Source organism: Euprymna scolopes, chromosome 46, assembly GCF_053919585.1.
Source record: "Euprymna scolopes isolate OS-2025 chromosome 46, ASM5391958v1, whole genome shotgun sequence".
Lineage (NCBI taxonomy): Eukaryota > Metazoa > Mollusca > Cephalopoda > Sepiida > Sepiolidae > Euprymna > Euprymna scolopes.
In genome coordinates this window covers 12,574,302-12,594,887 of record NC_136527.1, presented here as the reverse complement: position 1 = coordinate 12,594,887, position 20,586 = coordinate 12,574,302, and the positions used below count along the sequence as shown (strand labels likewise).

Below are 20,586 nucleotides of genomic sequence, written 5' to 3'. Positions count from 1 at the left end.
TCCAGAGTTCTAGAAGTGATGCAGTCATTGAAGGCCGATTCGGCATCATCTCGGCTTTGGAAGCATTTTTCGTACAGAAAGTTGCCGAGAAGCTTCAAAAAGTGATAATCGAGAGGCAAGAGGTCCGGTGAATATGGCGGATGAGGCAGAATCTCGTAGCCCAATTCATTCAGCTTCTGCAGGGTCAGTTGAGCAATATGTGGGCGAGCGTTTTTATGGAGAATTGGTCCCTTCATATTGACCAATCTCGGTGCATTTTGTCGATTTGTCAGTAGTACTTCTGTTATCATCATTTCGCATGGATTCAAGAAGCTGTGATGGATGAGACCGGCTGCAGACCACCAACCATAAACTTTTTTTGGTGCAATTTCGGCTTCAGGAAGGGTTTTAGAGCTTGTGTGTGTGTGTCTGTCTGTCTGTATGTGCATGTGTCTGTGTGCGTGTCCATGTGTCTGTGTGCGTGTGTGACTGTGTGCGTGTGTGACTGTGTGTGACTGTGTGTGTGTGTGTGTGTGTGTGTGTGTGTGTGTGTGTGTGTGTCGGCTTCAGGAAGGGTTGTAGAGCTTCTCTGGCATCCAACAATTGTGCCGAACATCGCTGATCACGATAGAGGATCCACTTTTCATCACACGTCACAATACGATGATTTTTTTTTTATTATTATCGTTCAATTCATGCGGCACCAATTTATCCAACTTTTTTGCTTCTACAGCAACTTCTTGTGTGGTTTTGCGAGGATCACTTTCAATTAAGCCTTTCAAATCTATATATATAAAAGCGAAAATGTATGTATGTATGTACGCTTTTCCTCGATGTCCACAAAAGGCTTCTTTCAGAGAAGCGCTTGCTCGCTTCACAACTTCTTATATAATCTATAAATTGTAATATCTCAGAGTTACCCACGGAGCTCGCTTGTCTATTTAATTTCATTGACTTTCAAACGTTAATTATTCCACATTTCCCGCATCGGCACGCGTTACATTCGGTTTTTGGTATAAAAAAAAACGAAACTCGATTCTAATCACTGGCCGAAAGCCAGTTGTCTCAAGAGACAAGTAACGTTTGTTCAATGTCGACTTCGTCATATCAGACTGTAGCTTTCATTTCGCTCCTCCTAATAAACAGGGAGCGGGTTTTTAAAAACAAACAAACCGATTTATTCACCTCATTCAAAACTGTCCCGCACAAAATGCTAACTGCTGAATACCTATCGCCGTCACGTCAATCAAAAACGCGCACCTGTTTTTTTTTTTTAACACTTAACTATTTTCCAATTGCGCATCGTGAAGGCTTCTTTTTTTTTCACGGGCACCTGTTTTTTTTCTCACATTTTCGGGGTTTTTTCACATACTCCTTGCTAGTGTTCATTATAAATCACAGTCGACCGCCCATGACCGTCTTCATTTTCCAGGCTCTCGTCACCATTGCTAAACACATCATTGATATCACGACAGCTTTTCGGCCTAGTTTGAACTAGAACAAGAAAATCGTGCAGATTTTAATTTTGCCTATGCTGTCGAAACGTCTGCAAAAAAATGAATGAAGAGATTTAGAACGGTAACGATTCGATGGAGCAAAAAACGTGCTTCAAAATGATACATAACATGACTATATATATCAATGAATTAATTCAGAAATCTATATCTATAAAAGTGAAAGTGTCTGTCTGTCTGTGTACATTTCCCTACGCAATATGTCAATTTTAAGTCTACAGACTCGAAATTTGATATACAGGGTACTGAGATTTGGGAAAATCTTTCTAATCCGTTTTCGGACAGAAATTTGGCTGTTAAGGGGCCAAAGTTCAACGATTTGACTTTTGAGAACTCTATCAAACTCCTCCGATAATTTTGGGTCTAAAGAATTGAAATTTTAGATATAGGTTCCTTGGACATGGATCTAACTTAATAACTTGATTTGAGCCCCAAACAATAAATGTTAAGGGATCATAATAGGGGTCTTAATTAAAAAAAATTTGACCTCTGCAGTCTCTACCAAATTACTCAGACAATTTCTGGTCTAAACATTTGAAATTTTACATAAAGGGTATTCAGAGATAGGGCAAGCTTTTTAATTGGTTTGGGTCAAAAAATTTTAGTTACCAATATATAAATGTATTTATGTATGTTTGCATGTCTGCCTAAAACTTTCGATAGAGGCAACGGATTTTATCAAGATCAGTATCGTTTTGAAGTTCGACCTTTCAGACGACAAATATCGAAAAATTGGCTAAAAACATTAATATCTTCACCTTCAACTGGGCAGTTTTCTACAGGGGGTGAGGGGTGCTTTTTTCGCCAATATTTTTTAAAATCATCCTTTCCTTCTGATTGTCTAGCCTTAATTTAAACATAAGTCATTTCCGGTTTGGCGATGGTTGTAACAGCAAAGACGTCAGGTTTTTTTACCCCGTTCTTTTCCTCCTTCGTGGTACGGGTTCGAGCCTGCCTTCCTACTACCACTTTTTTTATTTATTATTATTTTTGCTCAACATACACCTCCAAACACCCGCGCAACGCCAGACTGAAATGCTAGTATCTATAAAAGTGAATGTGTGTGCGTGTGTGTACATTTCCTTACGCAATATGTCAATTTTAAGTCTACAGACTCAAAATTTGATATACAGGGTATTGAGATTTGGGAAAATATTTCTAATCGTTTTCGGCCAGAAATTTGACTGTTAAGAGGCCAATGTTCAACAAATACCGAAAAATTGGCTAAAAACATTAATTTCTTCACCCTCAGCTGGACACTTTTTTACAGGGAGGGGTCGCTTTTTTCGCCGATATTTTCGATTGACTAGCCTTAATTTAAACCTACGTCACTTCCGGTTTGACGATGGTCATAACAGCAAAGACGTCACTTTTTTTCCTCCTTCACGGTACGGGTTCGAGCCTGCCTTCCTACTACCACTTTTTTTTTTTTTTTTTGCTCAACACACACCAAAGACCCGGGCAATGCTGGGCATCTATGCTAGTCATATATAAAAGTAACATGTGAGAAAACGATATTGTTTTTGCACCAACCTAATACAATACTAGCTAACATACACACACATCCACCAACTCCATAATATTATTACTCTACTAACTAAAAAGAGGAGAACTCACAACTACCTCAAAAAGAGGAATAGACTGATATCACATATACTTACACCTTCGCTGTTGACAAATTTTAATTTAGACACTTTGTTTGGGTTGAGTCTGAAAGAAAAAGAAAAAAAACAAAAAAATCAAATAAAAACACAAAGAAAATAATCATTCAAGGCAAATGGATAAATTTTCTTATATTTTGTAAAACTTTAAATTTTTGACACTATAACAAAAAAAGACGTGGGGGGGGTCTAAACTTCACCCCTCTATTAAAAAACAAAAAAAAAAAAACTGTAAGATCAAAGTACGTGGAACAGAATGAAAATTTCATATTTCAAAAATCACATAAATTGATCAGGTAGTTTTATTTTATAAAGAAGTTCATTTTTAAGTGATTAATGGGAATTCATAGGCATTACAGAAATAAATCTACTAAATATGAATTATTGTTGAGTTATCTCCCTTTGTTTTTTTGATATTTTTTTTTTCAAAATGGCTGGCGAGATAACTCTCTCTTCAAATACTCATAAAACAGAATGAAAATTTTCTTCATTTTTGTTTTTTAATAGAGGGGTGAATTTACCCGGAACAGAATGAAAATCTCATATTTCAAAAATCACATAAATTGATCAGGTAGTTTTATTTTATAAAGAAGTTCATTTTTAAGTAATTAATGGGAATTCATAGGCATTACAGAAATAAATCTACTAAGTATGAATTATTGTTGAGTTATCTCCCTTTGTTTTTTTTATATATATATTTTTTTCAAAATGGCTGGCGAGACAACTCTCTCTTCAAATACTCATAAAATTTGATTTTCCCATTTAAATATAAAAGTACTTGATCAATTTACTTGATTTTTGGTGTATGATATTTTCGTTTCATCATATGTACATACATCATACAGATTTTCTTCTCCGGTTTTCGGGGGATGCCGGGCAAGAATCTATAGAAATTTCATGTTCATATGCACGTTCCCTTTTTAAAAGATCGGATCATTCAATCACGAAAAATGAAAAAACAAGTGAAGCATGCATGGTCCCCCGTGAGCGCATAAAAAAAAATGACTAAGTCCATCATTTGCCCTTCACGCCCATTTAGCCCCCAAGGCCTTAACATATTTAAATTTTAAATCTGCTAAAATTTTGCAGAAAATTTTGGACAAATATGGTAAAATAGTCAAAAAAAAAAAAAAAAAAAAAAAAAATGAAGTGTTTTTATTAGCCCTAACAGAGTCCCTGGGGCACACCCAAGAGTTATCGCGAAGTATAGACAAACAAAATTATATAGAAATCAGTTAGTTACAACTTTTCAGAAAGTTTTATAAAAATCCAAGGCATCAATTTTTTTAATAAGCACAAAAGTGTCAATTTTAGCCATTTTAACCCAAAAGGCACCCCTAGGGGGGCAACCAGAGTTTTCCCAGAAAATCCGTTGTAACTTTTTTACTCATATCATGTTTAATGTTTTTGCAAAATTTCAAAAAATCCCAAGGCACAGTTAGTGAGAAAAGGACGAACGGACAAGGACGAATTTACAGGTCCACCCTCATTTTGTCAGGGGACCAAAAAAAGTAATTTTTAAAATTTCATCTGATGCCATAGTTGTGTTAAACGTGAAACTTAAACTTTCTTGGTCTTCTAGTTTGGATTAATTTGTACTGTTCCGTCCAAAGATGGTATTGTGGGGGTCTGCATTTGCACTGGACGTCCATATAACGAAAATATCACAAACTCCTACAAGGGTTTTAGAGATTGACCCACCAACCTATAATTTATTAATCGGATTGGATTGCAAATCGTATTGTTATAATGACTGAATTAATGAATTCATGACCTGAAAGTTTCATTACTCTGTTGAAGATATTGACGGTGTGAAACGCTTGGAAACCAACACATCATGGATGTGCATGTCATCCGTCAAAAACAGATATGCGTCATTAAATTCCTGGAAAAAGTGCATTTGAGAATGATAGTGACTATGTAGAATTAAAAATATCCGATTCTGGAGCACAAACGTCATTTTATTGGTACCACTTCCATTTTCGGAGCTCTTCAACTTTTTGAGTTTAAAAAAAAAAAATTAAAAAATAGGACCCTCATATGTTAAGACAATGGAGAACCCTATAACGGTAGTTGTGCATGTAATTATGAGGCAAGGGCTGTGCAGTCCTCAACCATAACTCTCCTGAATCGCCACTGTTTGGGTCCAGTGGCAAGAAGAAATCCACGACAACTGGTAACAATGCCGAGATAAGTGGAATGCACATGGAATTCCCAAATCGACACCCATTTTAATACGGACAAGGCTCAACCTTGCTTAATTTTGGTGGTCTAATAGGAATTTGTGTCAACATGATCATGCTGTCTCACGATGCTTTTAGAATACTTAAGGATGAGCATTGTCTGCAAAGCATAAGGGAGCAGTCAACTAGTGTTTAAGCAATGTTCACGGCTTCCTGTCATTTGAACACAAATTGAGCGTTTATTAGTTCTTAATTCCCTTCCTTTTTGTGGCAATTGGAATTGAAGATGACTTCTTGGCTGGATTTGAATTTCACGATTGGCAGGAATTGTCATCCTACACTGATGATTGCATAAGTATGAAACACTAGTGTCTATAAGTATAAAAGAATTATATATATATATATATTACTTTTTGGGTCAGTACAGTCAGATGTAAATTCGGTATTGTATGATATTTCGGGGAAAATTTCCCCTCCTTAGATATGTTTGACTTTAGCAGGCTAATCCTTGCTTAACTTTGGTGATCTAACATGAACTTGTGTCAACGTGATTATGCTGTGTTTCAAGCTCCCCTATACGAATACTTAATGGTTGGGCACTGTCTGGGAAGTTTAAACTAAGGGGCAGTCAATTAGCATTTATGCAAATTCCTTTCCTTCTTGTGGCATTTGGAGTTGAAGATGACTTCTTGGCTGGGTTTGAATTTCCCGACCAGCAGGAATTATCATTCTACACTGATGATTGCGTAAGCATGAAACAGTGTTTGTATGTATAAAAGAATTATATATATATATATATATATATATATATATATATATATATATATATATATATATATATATATATATATATTACATATAATTTTCTTTTTGCGTCAGTATGGTCAGATGTAAATTCTGTATTGTATGATATTTTGGGAAAAATTTCCCGTCCTCAAATATGTTTGACTTTCTTGCTTAACTTTGGTGGTCTAACAGGAACTTGTGTCAACGTGATTATGCTGTGTCTCAAGCTCCCCTATACGAATACTTAACGGTTGGGAACTGTCTGGGAAGTTTAAACTAAGGGGCAGTCAATTAGCATTTATGCAAATTCCTTTCCTTCTTGTGGCATTTGGAGTTGAAGATGACTTCTTGGCTGGGTTTGAATTTCCCGACCAGCAGGAATTATCATCCTACACTGATGATTGCATAAGTATGAAACACTAGTGTCTATAGGTATAAAAGAATAATTCATATTTAATTATATATATATATATATATATATATATATACACTGTGTAAGCAGAATCAAGACATTCAAAAAAGGTGTTGATGGCAACAAAAAGTGTATTTCATTTTACGTTACAATTGTTTCCATGCCCAGTCGACAATTTCATTGTAACGTAAAATGAAATACACTTTTTGTTGCCATCAACACCTTTTTTGACGTCTTGATTTTGCTTCCACAGTATATGAATGCTCAATTATGAAATATGATAATTTTGTAGCTTACAGTTTAAGTCATCTCTCTTTGGCTTAAAACTTATTGGTATATGAAATTTTACTGGATTACACAAACTCAGTATATTACATACAAGTCTATATATATATATATATATATATATATATATATATATATATATTTCTTTTTGCGTCAGTACGATCAGATGTAAATTCCATATTATATGATATTTCGGGGAAAATTTCCCCTCTTCAGATATGTTTGAGTTTAGTTCAAATGTGCATACGGTAGCTATTGTAAATGTAATTTTTCAGCATATTTTACACACTTTTTTTCTTTATTAAGCTAAAACATGACGAACACACTAAAAAGGTAAATAAAACGCATAACCATACCTGCTGTGTGGGCACAAAAAACTTTCATGGTTAATGGACTGAGCTTTAAGGGGATCCGTAAGCCAACGCGACAACCAATCCAAACTTAACCATTCTAAGACATCTATACAATCTGAAAATATTCCAACACAAATATATGCAAACGTCAAAACACAATCAATATATGCAAGAATTGAATTCAACATAAGAAACTTTAGGGTTCTTGTCCAGAATTCCCCCCTTATATTAACATACAAAACATCTGTATGACATACGTATCTGTGACAAAACAAAAATATCATATTCCAAAAATCATGTAAATTGCTCAAGTACTTTTATTTTTATAAAGAAAACCATTTTTAAGCAATTAATGGGAATTCATAGGCATTACAACAAATCTCCCTTGTTTCTTGAGATTATCTTCAAGAGGGCGACTTAATACAGTCGCTCCTCTCTTACACATAAAATTTGATCTTGTTTAAAAAATAAAGCTACTTGATAATTTTACATAATTTTCGGAACATGATATTTTTGTTTTGTCATGGGTATATATATACATCATACAAATTTTTCCTTATTTTTGTTTTTTAATATAGGATAAATTTTGGATAAGAACCAATTTATTATAATGTTTTATATTTTCCTTATTCTAATTAAAAAATACGTAATGAAGGGGGGTATAGGAAAGGGTGTCATCTACATGGTGAAACAATAAAATTGTAGCCTTAAGAAAACAACACTACAACGGCAGGAGCTTGGCAAATACTTGGCGGATGGCGGCGATCAGGCTGGCTTTGGAACGATGAAAGTATCGCCCGAAAGAAAACACTACAACTTTATTTAAAAACTTTTATTAAAAAAAATCAATTCGGGTAACTTGATTATGTAGTAGAGCTGATATCTATTCAATGTAGCCACATTCAGCCTCAATCATCACCTCGATACAGGTCCAGAACTAGGAGCATGCCTTTTTCGTAAGCACCGACGGGATCTTGGCGAATACTTGGCGGATGACGGCGACCAGGTTTGCTTTAGTATTGCAGGAAGTCATGTTGGTGATGTTCTCGACGTATGACTAAACGAAGTAGTCCAGTGGGTTCAGGTCAGGGGAGGAGGGGGGCAGTGAGAGAAGGATACAAAGTTGTAGCACTGCTTCTGAAGCCAAGCCTGAGCCTCTTTGAACTTTGATGTGGGCCAGCGTTAAGTCCTACGGCCACATCAAGGGTCTGCCAGCGGCCACTTGATTGCACTAGGGGGATCCCCGACTCTTCAGCACATCCAAGTACACTTTGGTGTTGACTTTCAAGCCGACTTCAAAGATGTGAGGTGACATGATGTGGTCCTCACTTGAAACCACACCAAAAGCCATAACCATTGCCCTTGGCACGTCTGTTATTCATTGCGATCCAACAATAGTTTTGGCTGTTGTGCACCTGGTCCTGGCAGAAGTTTTTTTGTCTGAAAAGAACCAGAGCAGGTTTAGCTTCTTGGGATGCTTCAGTTTGTTAAGCAACCTGACGGACTTGATTAGCTAGAGGTTCTTTATCTTCTTAGTTAAGATCTGGCTTGTTTAGTGCCTGTAGGACCTACACTTCAATTCCTCCTTCACACATGCATTTATAGTTGTGTGTCTCATTGGTAGCCCTTGAGCCCCTGGGGGAGGGGCATAAGCCATCTACAACTTTTGTAGATGCTTTTGCAGCGAGGAGTTCTTTTCACAGGGTGAGGGTGCTGGCCCCACGCTCAACCTTCCCAGAAGGTACATACAGCGCCTAGCCTTCCCAAATGGTAACTCGTCTGGTACTGGCCAGGCTCAACATTGCTTAACTTCGGTGATCTGGCTTAGCTATTCTTCTACTTCAACCCTTACCTTCGGTTAGACTGGAGAGCATAGAGGCCTGGCGGGATCAATCAGCTAGTCATATCACGCTCTAGAATATAGATGCATACTTAACTATAATTCAATCTAATTTTTAAAAAAAAAAATCAAAATTTTATTTCATTTTTTTTTATTTTTCTCAAATGGAGACTAGAAGACAGTAACTGAAAGTAAATCGTGTTGAGAACAAAAAAGATTACCAATGCCAAAGAGTAATGTAATTTGAAGGAAGTGTATTCTGAAATCAAATATTCTGCAAATATAAAAAGAATTATCCTCCTTATAAAATTGTGTTTGACAACAAATAACTCATAGAAGATTGACATGTCGTAAATCAAACCAAACGAATCTACTCAGTCATAGCTGTTGGAACGAGAACAATTTAACCCCCTGGATTAAGTAAAGAGGTCAATTCCTAATTGTGTATGGATTTTAGAGTTCGGTGTGTCAACGTGATTGCGACGTACATAATTGTGTGTGAAATACCTAAATCTCTGACAATCTGCTGAATAGGCCCCTGGGGAGTTTCATTAATGAGTGTCTGAACGTTTTTGTTAAATTCCTTGATCCAAGTCTTCCTAGTAGTGTCCTCAGCCTTGGGCTCCGTTCCACCCCTTCCAAAGGGTCAGCCAATGCGTTGATCTATGCCTTCACGTGTTGAACTGTACATATTTGCATTTTGAGGGGGCTGACAATTGGTAGAGAGCATGAGTTGTACAGCGGCGCATCTCCGATCTCGCTCGGTGAACATTGTGTTACTTTCAGACATGATAGAAGACGACTATCGCTATTGGGATTTGTACACGACTGGCCAACTAGTGGATGGTCTGCAACAAAAAAAGAAAAGCTGTTTTTATCAAACGGAAATGGAACCATGTTGTCTTTTCTAGGGTGATAATTTTATCGTTCCACCTGTACAATATTGTTTTTTTCATACTAAAAGTAGTGGCGGGATGTTTGACCTTAGGTTTGCTTTTAAATTTGTTTTGTTTTGTTAAAATTGTGTGTCAAAAAAGTATTGGGGGAGGGGTCATAGACTTGAATCATTGTTTTCAAAGCAGACTGAAAACTTTTTTGAAGGAAGAATTCTTCTATTGCAACATTGACAGCGATCAAATTGACACTGACTGGTGTTAGAATCAAGCAATAACTATGAACCAGCTCAACAAGCGAACAATCACGTGTGCAGAGAACGCATAGACGTACGTTTACACACGAATACCTTATTTCTACATCATGTAAAATCCATTGTTATATATATATATGTATGTATATATACATATACTAGACTACCTTTGACCCGTTGGGTCAATATGTTATATTAGCTATGGAATTCGTGTATGAGCGTGACACTTGTGACGTAAAGAAAATATTTTTTTTTGACATAACAGAAACATTTCTTTGAAAGTAAATTAAAATGAAAAAAGAATATAGATAGATTTCTATGAGTCGTTCTGTTTATTATAATTGTTATTTTTGAAAAAACAATTTACAGTTTCTGAATTATAAATGGTTGGCCATACTTATAGGTAAATGTGCACTGAACAGATACCATAATACTTATAGTGAAATTCAAATTTTGATATATCTGCTTTTTTTTTTTTTTTTTTTTTTTTTTTTTTTTTTACATTGTTCATTTCTGTATTACGTTTAACTTATTTTAAACCCCACTCTTCCTATGTTAAATAATAATTTCGAAATAATAATGTTAATATTTCAGTGAGCTGGTCATGCGCGTATGCGTAACCGGATGTCGTAAAGCAGAAAGTGGGTTACATACATCGTTACAAAGTCATTTGAGTTTTATATATATATATATATATGCATAATTCGGTTTGAAAATATGGAAATACAGACAGAGATAATAGCCATATATAAATATATATATATATGTATATAAATATTTGATTTGCGCTTTTTTCCAAGGAACTCTGCCTTTTGGATTATTTTGGACCATTTGGAATTTACCCATTGGATTGAAATTTTAAATTTGACCGTTTTGGATTTTACCATTTTTGGATTTTTACCCTTCACCGGACTATCCATTCATGTGAAATCTTTTTATTATTTTTCTTTTGCCTCCTGTTCCCCTTACCTCACCCTTTTTTTAACTAAGTAAGATCTTTGATTACTTGTAGTTTCATTAAATACTTTTATATGCAAAATCCGATCCTGCATTTTGCTAATTCCTGCCCTCTGATGAGAAGGAGAGTATTTCTTCGCAACTCCGCGGATTAAGGATTATCCACTTATCTTGTGCTTCCTTTTTTAAAATTAAATATGTTTTTTAACTCTTTTTCAAGATGTCTTTTAACATGTTTTATTAATCATTTGTTCATATATATATATATATATATATATATATATATATATAAAAATGGGAGAGTTAAAGAAAGAGAGCAAAATCAATTCTTTAAGGGGAGACTTGTCGGGATAATACAAAGCACAACAAAATTTACCCCTCACCCCCCCCACACACACACGCCTCTAAAAACCCAGGCAACGCCGAGTACCCCCACTAGTATATCATATATATCTTGATAATAACTATTCGTTCTTTCTCTTCATCTTTAACCATTTTCTGTCTCTATCTCTCTCATTCCCCTCTTCTTCTCTCTTTCCTTTCTCTCTTTATTACTTATCTATCCTCCACCATTTTTTTTATCAAGACCCGGAGGCCACTCGAGGATAAGGATTAATGGGTCTACATTAGTCAATGTGATCATAGCGTAATAATCATAAGTAGTGGAAATTTTGTAAATTGGATTACTTAGGGGGACGGTTCATCAAGAACTTGTTTACATTGGACTTGAAGATAATCAAATTGTAGTCAGTTGGAAAGCAAGTAAACGGAAGAGATTTCCACAGATGTGCAGTTCTGTTCATGGAATCTACGTTTAGGTTTAGGAACAGATAAAGAGTGTGGGAAATTATTAATAGTGGTTTTGGCTAGACGAGTGTTTTCGTGAAAGTTTGGCGAGGGGGGACCATAGATTGACGCTCAAACCAGTACTTGCCATGAAAATAACGATAAAGCAGAGACAGGCTCTCAATGTCTCTTCTGTGAGAAAGAGGTTGCAGGGAAGAGAAAAGGACATCCCGCACTAAGCCACGAAGTCTATTTTGTACTCTGTCAAGGCAGGATAACCTGCTTCTAACAGCTTGTGCCCAGATGTGGTAACAGTACTCCATCATTGGCCGTACCTGGCTTTTATATAGGTAGAGAATTGCATGATACAGTGCGCATGGTGACAAGCCAGCAAGATCTACAATCTTAATAGTACGAGGGGCGTGCGATAAGTAATGCCCTTGACCCACTTCCAGTTGTCTGATCTAGCTGAAATTTTGCATGTGCAATGATTTATATCTCTACAGGTTATGTGGCAAATTACAGCTCTGAACTAATTGTGTTTTCTGTTTTACAGGTGTTTGAACTGAGTCAGGAGTAAAATGGAGCCTGTTGAATGTCAAGCAGTGATCCGGTTTTTGTATTTGAAAGGACGCACACCACAGGAGACTTTTGATGAAATGAAAGAAACTTATGATGATAATGCCCCATCATATGACCTTGTAAAACGCTGGCATCGTGAATTCAAACATGGCCGGAAGTTTGTGGAAACAGCTCCCAGACCTGGTCGCCCCCTTCTGCCATTGATGAGGCATCTGTCCGTCAAATTGAGGCTGCCATTTTGGAAGATTGACGTATTACTATTCGCCAAATAGCCCAAGATGTCAAGATTAGTACAGGGTCTGTGGAAACTATCATTTATGCATAAGGTGTCTGCCAGATGGATTGCAAGGTTGCTCACACCATTCCAGAAGTGAGAACGCGTCGAGTGCTCGAGGATGAAATTGGAGATGTGCCAAGAAGATGAGTCAAAGTTTTTCACCAGACTGATTACACAGGATGAAACCTGGGTCCATCACTATGATTCAGAGACCAAAGCCCAGTCAATGCAGTGGAAGCACTTGGACTCACCACCTCCAAAGAAGGCAAGGGTGTAGCCCTCCGCTTGCAAGGTCATGCTCAGTCTTCTGGGACCAGGACGGAGTAGTGATGACAGATTTCCTGGCAAAGGGTACCACAATTATAGGAGCCTATTATGCTTCACTTTTGAGGAAATTAAGGGAAGCTATCAAAATCAAGAGGCGGGGCAAAATCAGCAAAGGTACTCTCCTCCTGCAGGACAATGCTCCGGTCCACAACTCGCATGTCGCCGGATCAGAAGCACAGGCATGTTGTTATGAAATCCTACCCCATCCTCCCTACTCTCCTGACTTTGCACCCTCTGACTTTCACCTCTTCCCAACCATGAAGTTGTTTTTGAAAGGAAAGCATTTCCCAGATGATGCAGCCTTGATTTCCGAAGTCACGTCGTGGTTGGAGGACCAACCTGGAGTGTTCTACAAAAACGGTCTCCAGAGCTGCATCAAACGATGGGAGAAATGCATAACTCTGGGTGGTTCCTATGTAGAGAAAGACTAATAATTGTGCCAAGTTTCGTTGCTCTACTTCTATGGGAAGTGGGTCAGGGGCATTACTTATTGCACGCCCCTCGTACAATAGACCCATTGTGGAAGCATTGGGTTAGTATTTGTCAGTTTTTGATCTGGGAGTAGTATTTGTTTTTAGCGTTTTACTTCAAGTGGCTTCATGCCTTGTCTGGAGCTATTTCTATAAAAAAGAAAACTGTCTCTGTCTTTTTATACATCTGGAGCACTCTGGATTGTTTTTGATCTTAAAGTGATTTATTTATATATATATATATATATATATATATATATATATATATATATATATATATATATATATACATACTAGCAGGCCGCTCGGCATTGCCCAGTAGTAAGAAACGCTTAAATATGATATTTCGATTAATGCAGATTTCGTATTTATTATTATACTGGCCTGGGGGCCTGGCGTTACCCGGGTGTTTGGAGGTGTGTGTTGAGAAAAAATAAATAAAAAAGTGGTTGTACTTGTACCGCGAAGGGGGAAAAAAACATGTTAAAAAAAAAAAAAGTAAAATCTTTGCTGTTGCGTCCATCGCCAAACCAGAAGTGGCGAGGGTTTAAATTAAGGCTAGTCAACAGAAAAGAGGGGATGACTTTCAAAAATATCGTTGAAATGTAGATAAGTGCCCAGTTGAAGGAATTAATGTTTTTAGCCAATTTTTCAATATTTGTCGTCCGAAGGGTCGAGCTTCAAAACGATACAGATCTTGTGAAAATCCGCTGCCTCTGTCGAAATTTTTAGGTAGACATACAAGCATACATACATTTAAACAGACAGATGAGATTATATTGGACCCAATATATCAATAACCTGTGTGCCACCACCGAGAATCGAAACGAAAACGTTTAGCTTACGGTTTACTTTTTACTTCAATCTTAATGCTGACCTATGAAGACATGTTTGTGTAAAAGCTAAAAATTTATACATGAACCAATAGCTATTACGTTACGCATATATATTCATAATGCTGTTGTTCATTTTTCACCTGGCAAATTCCATTTTTTAATTTTTATACTTTTGCACTGATTTTCCCCAGCTAAAACCCAAATATAAAGTTTTGCATGGGTTCAAATACCCTATATATCAAGTTTAGTGTCTGTACACCAAAAACTGAGAGAGGAGTTTGGTAGACAAAATTTTTTAAACAAAAATATATACGCATACATAAATATAGAAAGAGGTTTGTGTTTACTATAATTGTTTTACTCAAATATTATGCAAGTATAAATCATGTAGAATATCTGCATGAATATAATTACACTGTATTGTTAACTAAAGATCATAATCTCATAAGAAAACCGAAAAAAACTAATAGGGAATTAATTAAAATGAATGTTTAAAAGAATATGCAAATTAGCTAGATCTTTTGCAGATGAATGCAATTGCATGACCCATACACAGGGTGAGTCACAGCAAACAGATGTTTTTAGAATGCTCCTTGCTCTCCTTGCACAAGGGATAGGGAGTGAGGAAGGTAGTCTTTTAAGATACCATTCGCAGAGTTTTGTTTTCCTTAAAAACATCCATTTGCCGCGACTCACCCTGTAAAACAAAGTCGTATTTTCTTTTTAAATAAAAGAAAACCATTATTATTATTTTCATTTTATTTTTTTTTTTTTGCTATTCTTACCAAGGGGAGGGGATGGTGTTTTGTCACTATTCTGTGCTTTCAACTAACAATTTATTAAAAAAACAAAAGATAAATTTTCACATCAGGTCTACCTCCACAATTTTTAACATGGATAGTTTAGGGGTGTTTATTCTGAAAGCCGTTCTTAACATGGGGAGAATGTATTTTTGGTACCGCACTATTTTTTTATTGCTTTCAGGTTCAATTCAAGTCTCACAATATCTTTTTTGGTCCCCCGCTTTATCAGAGTCAGACCTGCGTGTGTTTTCAGTGGCGTCCGTGCTCCTATGCGTCCGGACTATTACCGTCCATTAGTTTTTCCTGAAATTTTGCCACAAATTGTATTTCATTAAATAGATGTGCAGTGTAAAAAAAAAATTTTTTGTGAAAATTCCCGTTGCGTCCTCAGGAGCTCAAAAGAGGTCAAAAATGCCCCCCAAAAAATGACACATTTTGCCCCATAACTTTGATTTATCCATTAGATTTTTCTGAAACTTGGCCAAAATATGGAGGCCATTATTCTTGATATAAATTCAGTGTGGGTGACCCTGACAAAATTCTGGTTTGTGTGTCCGGGGACTTTTAGTGCTAAAAACACCCCTTTTTGTGTCTCTTTTTTCATATTTCTCAAAAACTTGATAAGTCTGACTTTATAGTGGTTTTTCACTGTGGTCAACTCAAATATACATGTGTTAAGGCCTGAAACTGCACCGCTTTTAATTTACAAACGAGGTCAAGAATGACCCAAAATGGCCCAAAATGACACTTTTTGCCCCATAACTTTTGATCCATTCATTAGATTTTCCTGAAACTTGTCCAAAATGTGGAGGCCATTGTTCTTAATATTAATTCAGTATAGATGACCCTGACAAAATTCTGGTTCGCTTCTCTCTGGGACTTTTAGGGCTAAAAAACGATGCCTTTTGGAGCTCTTTTTTCATATTACTCAAAAACTTGATATATATGTCTATATAGTGGTTTTCCATAGTGCTGAATTTGAATATACATGTCTTAAGGTGTGAAACTGCACCATTTGTCCATTTTTTACTGGGCATTGGCGTTCCCAGGAGCTCAAAAGGGATTACAAAATTGCAAAAAAAAAAAAAAAAAAAAAAAAAACTTTTTACACCATAACTTTTGCTCCATCCATTAGATTTTTCTGAAACTTGAAAAAAAAAAAAAATGTGAAGGCAACGTTGGCCCTTCACACATCTCACATTCATCATTTCTTCACTATTTTTTGTGGCGTCATCTCACATGCAGCACCAGAGGGGGACTACGCATGCGCGTGGCTTATTTATTACTAGCAGGGGATACCCGGCGTTGCCCGGGTGCTTGTATGTAGGTGTGTGCGTTTTGGGGGGGGGGGGATAAAGAAGAACCGAAAGGTCAAATTGTTTTACTGTGGGATAGTTGACGGTGACGTTTACATCCGGTTCAAATCCAGTTTCGCTTCTCTTATACAAAAAAGGCGAATCTATACACACCGATCCGAAAATGTCAGATATTTAACATTTCAAAGTCGGGCAAATTAAATAGAGAGGCAACCAACGTTGTTAAGTCGTAGATATTATCATTTAGACGTGATATAAAAAGTTTTACAATTGAGCGACGGCCTCGAGAATCCGCCGGAAAAAAGCCTTTCTCAGACATACACAAAAAGCGAACATACATACATACATTTTCGCTTTTATATATATATATAGATTAAATTGTTAGGTGAGAGCACAGAATAATTACCAAACACCCTCCCCATGTTAAGAATGGCTTTTCAAATAATAACATTATTTCAGCGCGATACCAAAAATACATAAGTACCAAGGGTTTTTAATATGAATATCAATACGCAAAAAGATTCCAAATTTATAGGAGTATAGATTAGCTCCTTACAGCAAGTGGCTTCATACCTTGTCCGGAGATATTTCCACAAAAAACAAAAAATATCAAAGTATACGTACTTCCTTTAGGCACAAGTGAATAATAAACATATCTGATTTCTACTTGTCGTTCACGGCCACTTTCTACACTTTGGTCCTGGAATAAAGAAAACACAAGAAAATCTTATTTCATTCAACGAAACCTGTTTTAATAACAAATGAATGATTGTCAAAATACATAGATATTAGTGATAGGGCGATTTCGATAACCCCTCCCAATTTTGAAATATTAGGTTGGTGCAAAAATGTTTTTTGACATGAAGTTGAACATCAAAAAACAATTTTTTTTTTTTTTTAAACTCATGTTCACCCCTTACAAAGCATATCGCCACTTGGACGTAAGGGGCTACCATTTGGGGCCATGTCTAGGAAAGATTAACAAGATATTTGTTTACGTTACATTTAAACTTCTGCATATAAGTACAGCCAGGGAAGCAGGCAGCAGGGAGGGAATTCCAAAGTCTAGCTGTTCGAGGGAAGAAACTATTAGAATACAAAACTTTCTGGCATTTAGGGACAACAACAATGAGGGGGGTGAGATCTTATTGCTAAGCGGGTTTGTCGGGGGATATGTATGTCGAGGGGGCACAAGTGAAACGAGTTCATCAGAATGCATTCCATTAAAATATTTGTAAAACAGGCACAGTGATGCAACATTGCGGTGATGGGACAGGGGTTGGAGCTTAGTTGATAAAGTGGGACCGATTAGATTGACAACTCTTTTTTGGAACCTATCAAAGAGGGAGAGACTAGTGGTAGATGCACCAGTCCAGATGTGCCAACAATACTCCATGCATGGGCGAATGGTGGCCTAGTAGACATTATTTTTGCACCAAACTAAAAATTACAGATTCCGATTCTTTTCAAACTTCTAAATGTAATCTTAATGATGGGATGATTCCAATATTTTTTCCCGATTTCGATGCAATTACCGATTCGGTACTTAGTGGGGCAGATTGCTGAAACACAGAAATTGAAATTTGTCAGGTTTGCTTCTGCAGCCATCTTGAAAACTGGCAGCCATCTTGAAAAACTGGCAGCCATCTTTAATTTTCTGATGGCTAACGTTCTTATCTTAAAATATACGTTCGGAACGTTATTTGTGCCAATTTTGGTGCTTGTATCGCTAAGTGAAAGATTCTTAAGGAATATTGAGATATCTTGTCCCACTAGCTCCATTCCCGATTTCAATACAATTACTGATCCCAATCTATAAATATAAAAGCGAAAATGTTTGTATGTGTGTTCGCTTTTTCTGTATGTCTACAAAAGGCTTTTTTCAGAGAAGCGGTCGGTCGGTTCACAACTTTTTATATCACATATAAATCATAATATCTCACAGTTAACAACGAAGCTTGCCTGTCTATTAAATTTGCTCGACTTCAGGAAGATAAATATTCAACATTTGTCGGTCGCCGCATGTGGGTTAGTCTTTTTCCTGTAACATCTTGGGAAAATACTATCCCGCAGTCAAACTTGACCTCATTAACTCATAAAAACGGGCACCTGCCAAATCCAAGTAATTTAATAAATTCAAACGTGTTAGCATCTCGCGGTGGAGCAATCATTAACGTCGCACGTTTTTTTTTTTTTTTCACACTTTAATTTACAATTTGCCTCAACGGTTCGGGTTCGATCCTCATACTTACTTTTTTTTTTTTTTAACCCCCACCCCGGAGTTTCCACACACACCTCCATCCAAACACCCGGGCAACGCCGGGTACCCCTCGCTAGTTCTTTATAAATCTATATATATAAAAGCGAAAATGTATGTATGTATGTATGTACGCTTTTCCTCGATGTCCACAAAAGGCTTCTTTCAGAGAAGCGCTTGCTCGCTTCACAACTTCTTAAAACTTTTTATATCATCTATAAATTGTAATATCTCAGAGTTACCCACGGAGCTCGCCTGTCTATTTAATTTTATTGACTTTCAAACGTTAATTATTCCACATTTCCCGCATCAGCACGCGTTACATTCGGTTTTCGGTATAAAAAAAAGCGAAACTCGACTCTAATCACTGGCCGAAAGCCAGTTGTCTCAAGAGAGCTAAGTAACGTTTGTTCAATGTCGACTTCGTCATATCAGACTGTAGCTTTCATTTCGCTCCTCCTAATAAACAGGGAGCGGGTTTTTAAAAACAAACAAACCGATTTATTCACCTCATTCAAAACTGTCCCACACAAAATGCTAACTGCTGAATACCTATCGCCATCACGTCAATCAAAAACGAGCACCTGTTTTTTTTTTTTTTAACACTTTACTATTTTCCAACTGCGCGTCGTGAAGGCTTCGTTTTTTTTTCATGGGCACCTGTTTTTTTTCACATACCCCGAAAAACACCCGGGTAACGCTGGGTACCCCTCGCTAGTCAAATATATAAACAGTTACATGTCTGTCTGTCTGTCTGTTTGTTGGTCTCCATATTTTCAAACTCCATCTCTTCCGAAACTAAAAGTTACAGAGCAGCGCTAGGGGTCTCAGATGACTGGATTTTTTATGGGCTGTTCTTTTATGAGCAGTTAAAATAGTTTTTAAGTTTTTAAGGGGTCAAAATTGAAAAAGAAATCGTTATACATTTGGTCCATTCATCTTAGTTTATTTTTAATCAATTCACATGCGTGTCACGTACTTTGTTTTTTTTTTTTGTTTGTTTTTTTTTTTTTGAGCGATTTCATTTACATATTTTTATCTGTTCTTTTATTTTTTAAATTGTTGTGAGGGTATCGACATTGCCCATGATGAAAATGATATATATATATATATATAAATGTGAATGTGTCTGTGTGTATATTTCCCTACGCAATAACTCTGTCAATTTTTAGTCTACAGGCTCGAAATTTGATATACAGGGTACTGAGATTTGGGAAAATCGAAGTGATCAGTTTTCGGCCAGAAATTTGGCTGTTAAAGGATCAAAGTTCAATAATTTGATCTTGAGAACTCTACAAAACTCCTCCGCCAATTTGAAGTCTAAAGACTTTAAATTTTAGATATAGGTTCCTCGGACATGCATCTAACTTAATAACTTGATTTAAGCCCAAAACAATAAATGTTAAGGGGTCATAATAAGGGTCAAAGTTAAAAAAATTGACAGCTTTGTTTTGTTTTTTTTGTTTGCTCAACATACACCTCCAAACACCCGGGCAACGCCAGGCTGAAATGCCAGTAAATAGATAAAAATAGAAATAAACGAATAAATAAATATAGAAACCTACCCTCATATTAACAAGTTCTTGAATCCAATTTTCAAAGCGTTTGTTATCCATGGAAACATACTCCCGGACGTGCGGAGGAATGATGTCTTCTTTCCAAGCATTTTCACACGGTTGGTCATCAGCAACTGAGAAATAACAGAAGAGAGAAGGGGAGGGGGGATAAAAACTGTTTTGGGGTTTTTAGACGTTGTTAAAAAACAAGAAATTACAAGATTGATGATTTTGTAATGTAAAAAGCAAAATGGAAAAA

General features: G+C 36.5%; 1 protein-coding gene across 2 annotated transcripts in view; it reads right to left on the bottom strand.

Moving 5' to 3' along the window:
* Positions 1 to 20,586, bottom strand: part of LOC145271211 (ubiquitin carboxyl-terminal hydrolase 48-like) — a 203,116-nt gene that overhangs the window by 92,955 nt on the left and 89,575 nt on the right. For both annotated transcript variants that reach the window (XM_080126775.1, XM_080126774.1), the window contains exons 14-17: positions 20,337 to 20,461; positions 17,139 to 17,214; positions 7,177 to 7,288; positions 3,155 to 3,203 (exon numbers count right to left, since the gene is read on the bottom strand). In XM_080126775.1, coding sequence (XP_079982901.1) covers positions 3,155 to 3,203; positions 7,177 to 7,288; positions 17,139 to 17,214; positions 20,337 to 20,461 — 362 coding nt within the window. The remainder of the gene's footprint in view (positions 1 to 3,154; positions 3,204 to 7,176; positions 7,289 to 17,138; positions 17,215 to 20,336; positions 20,462 to 20,586) is intronic.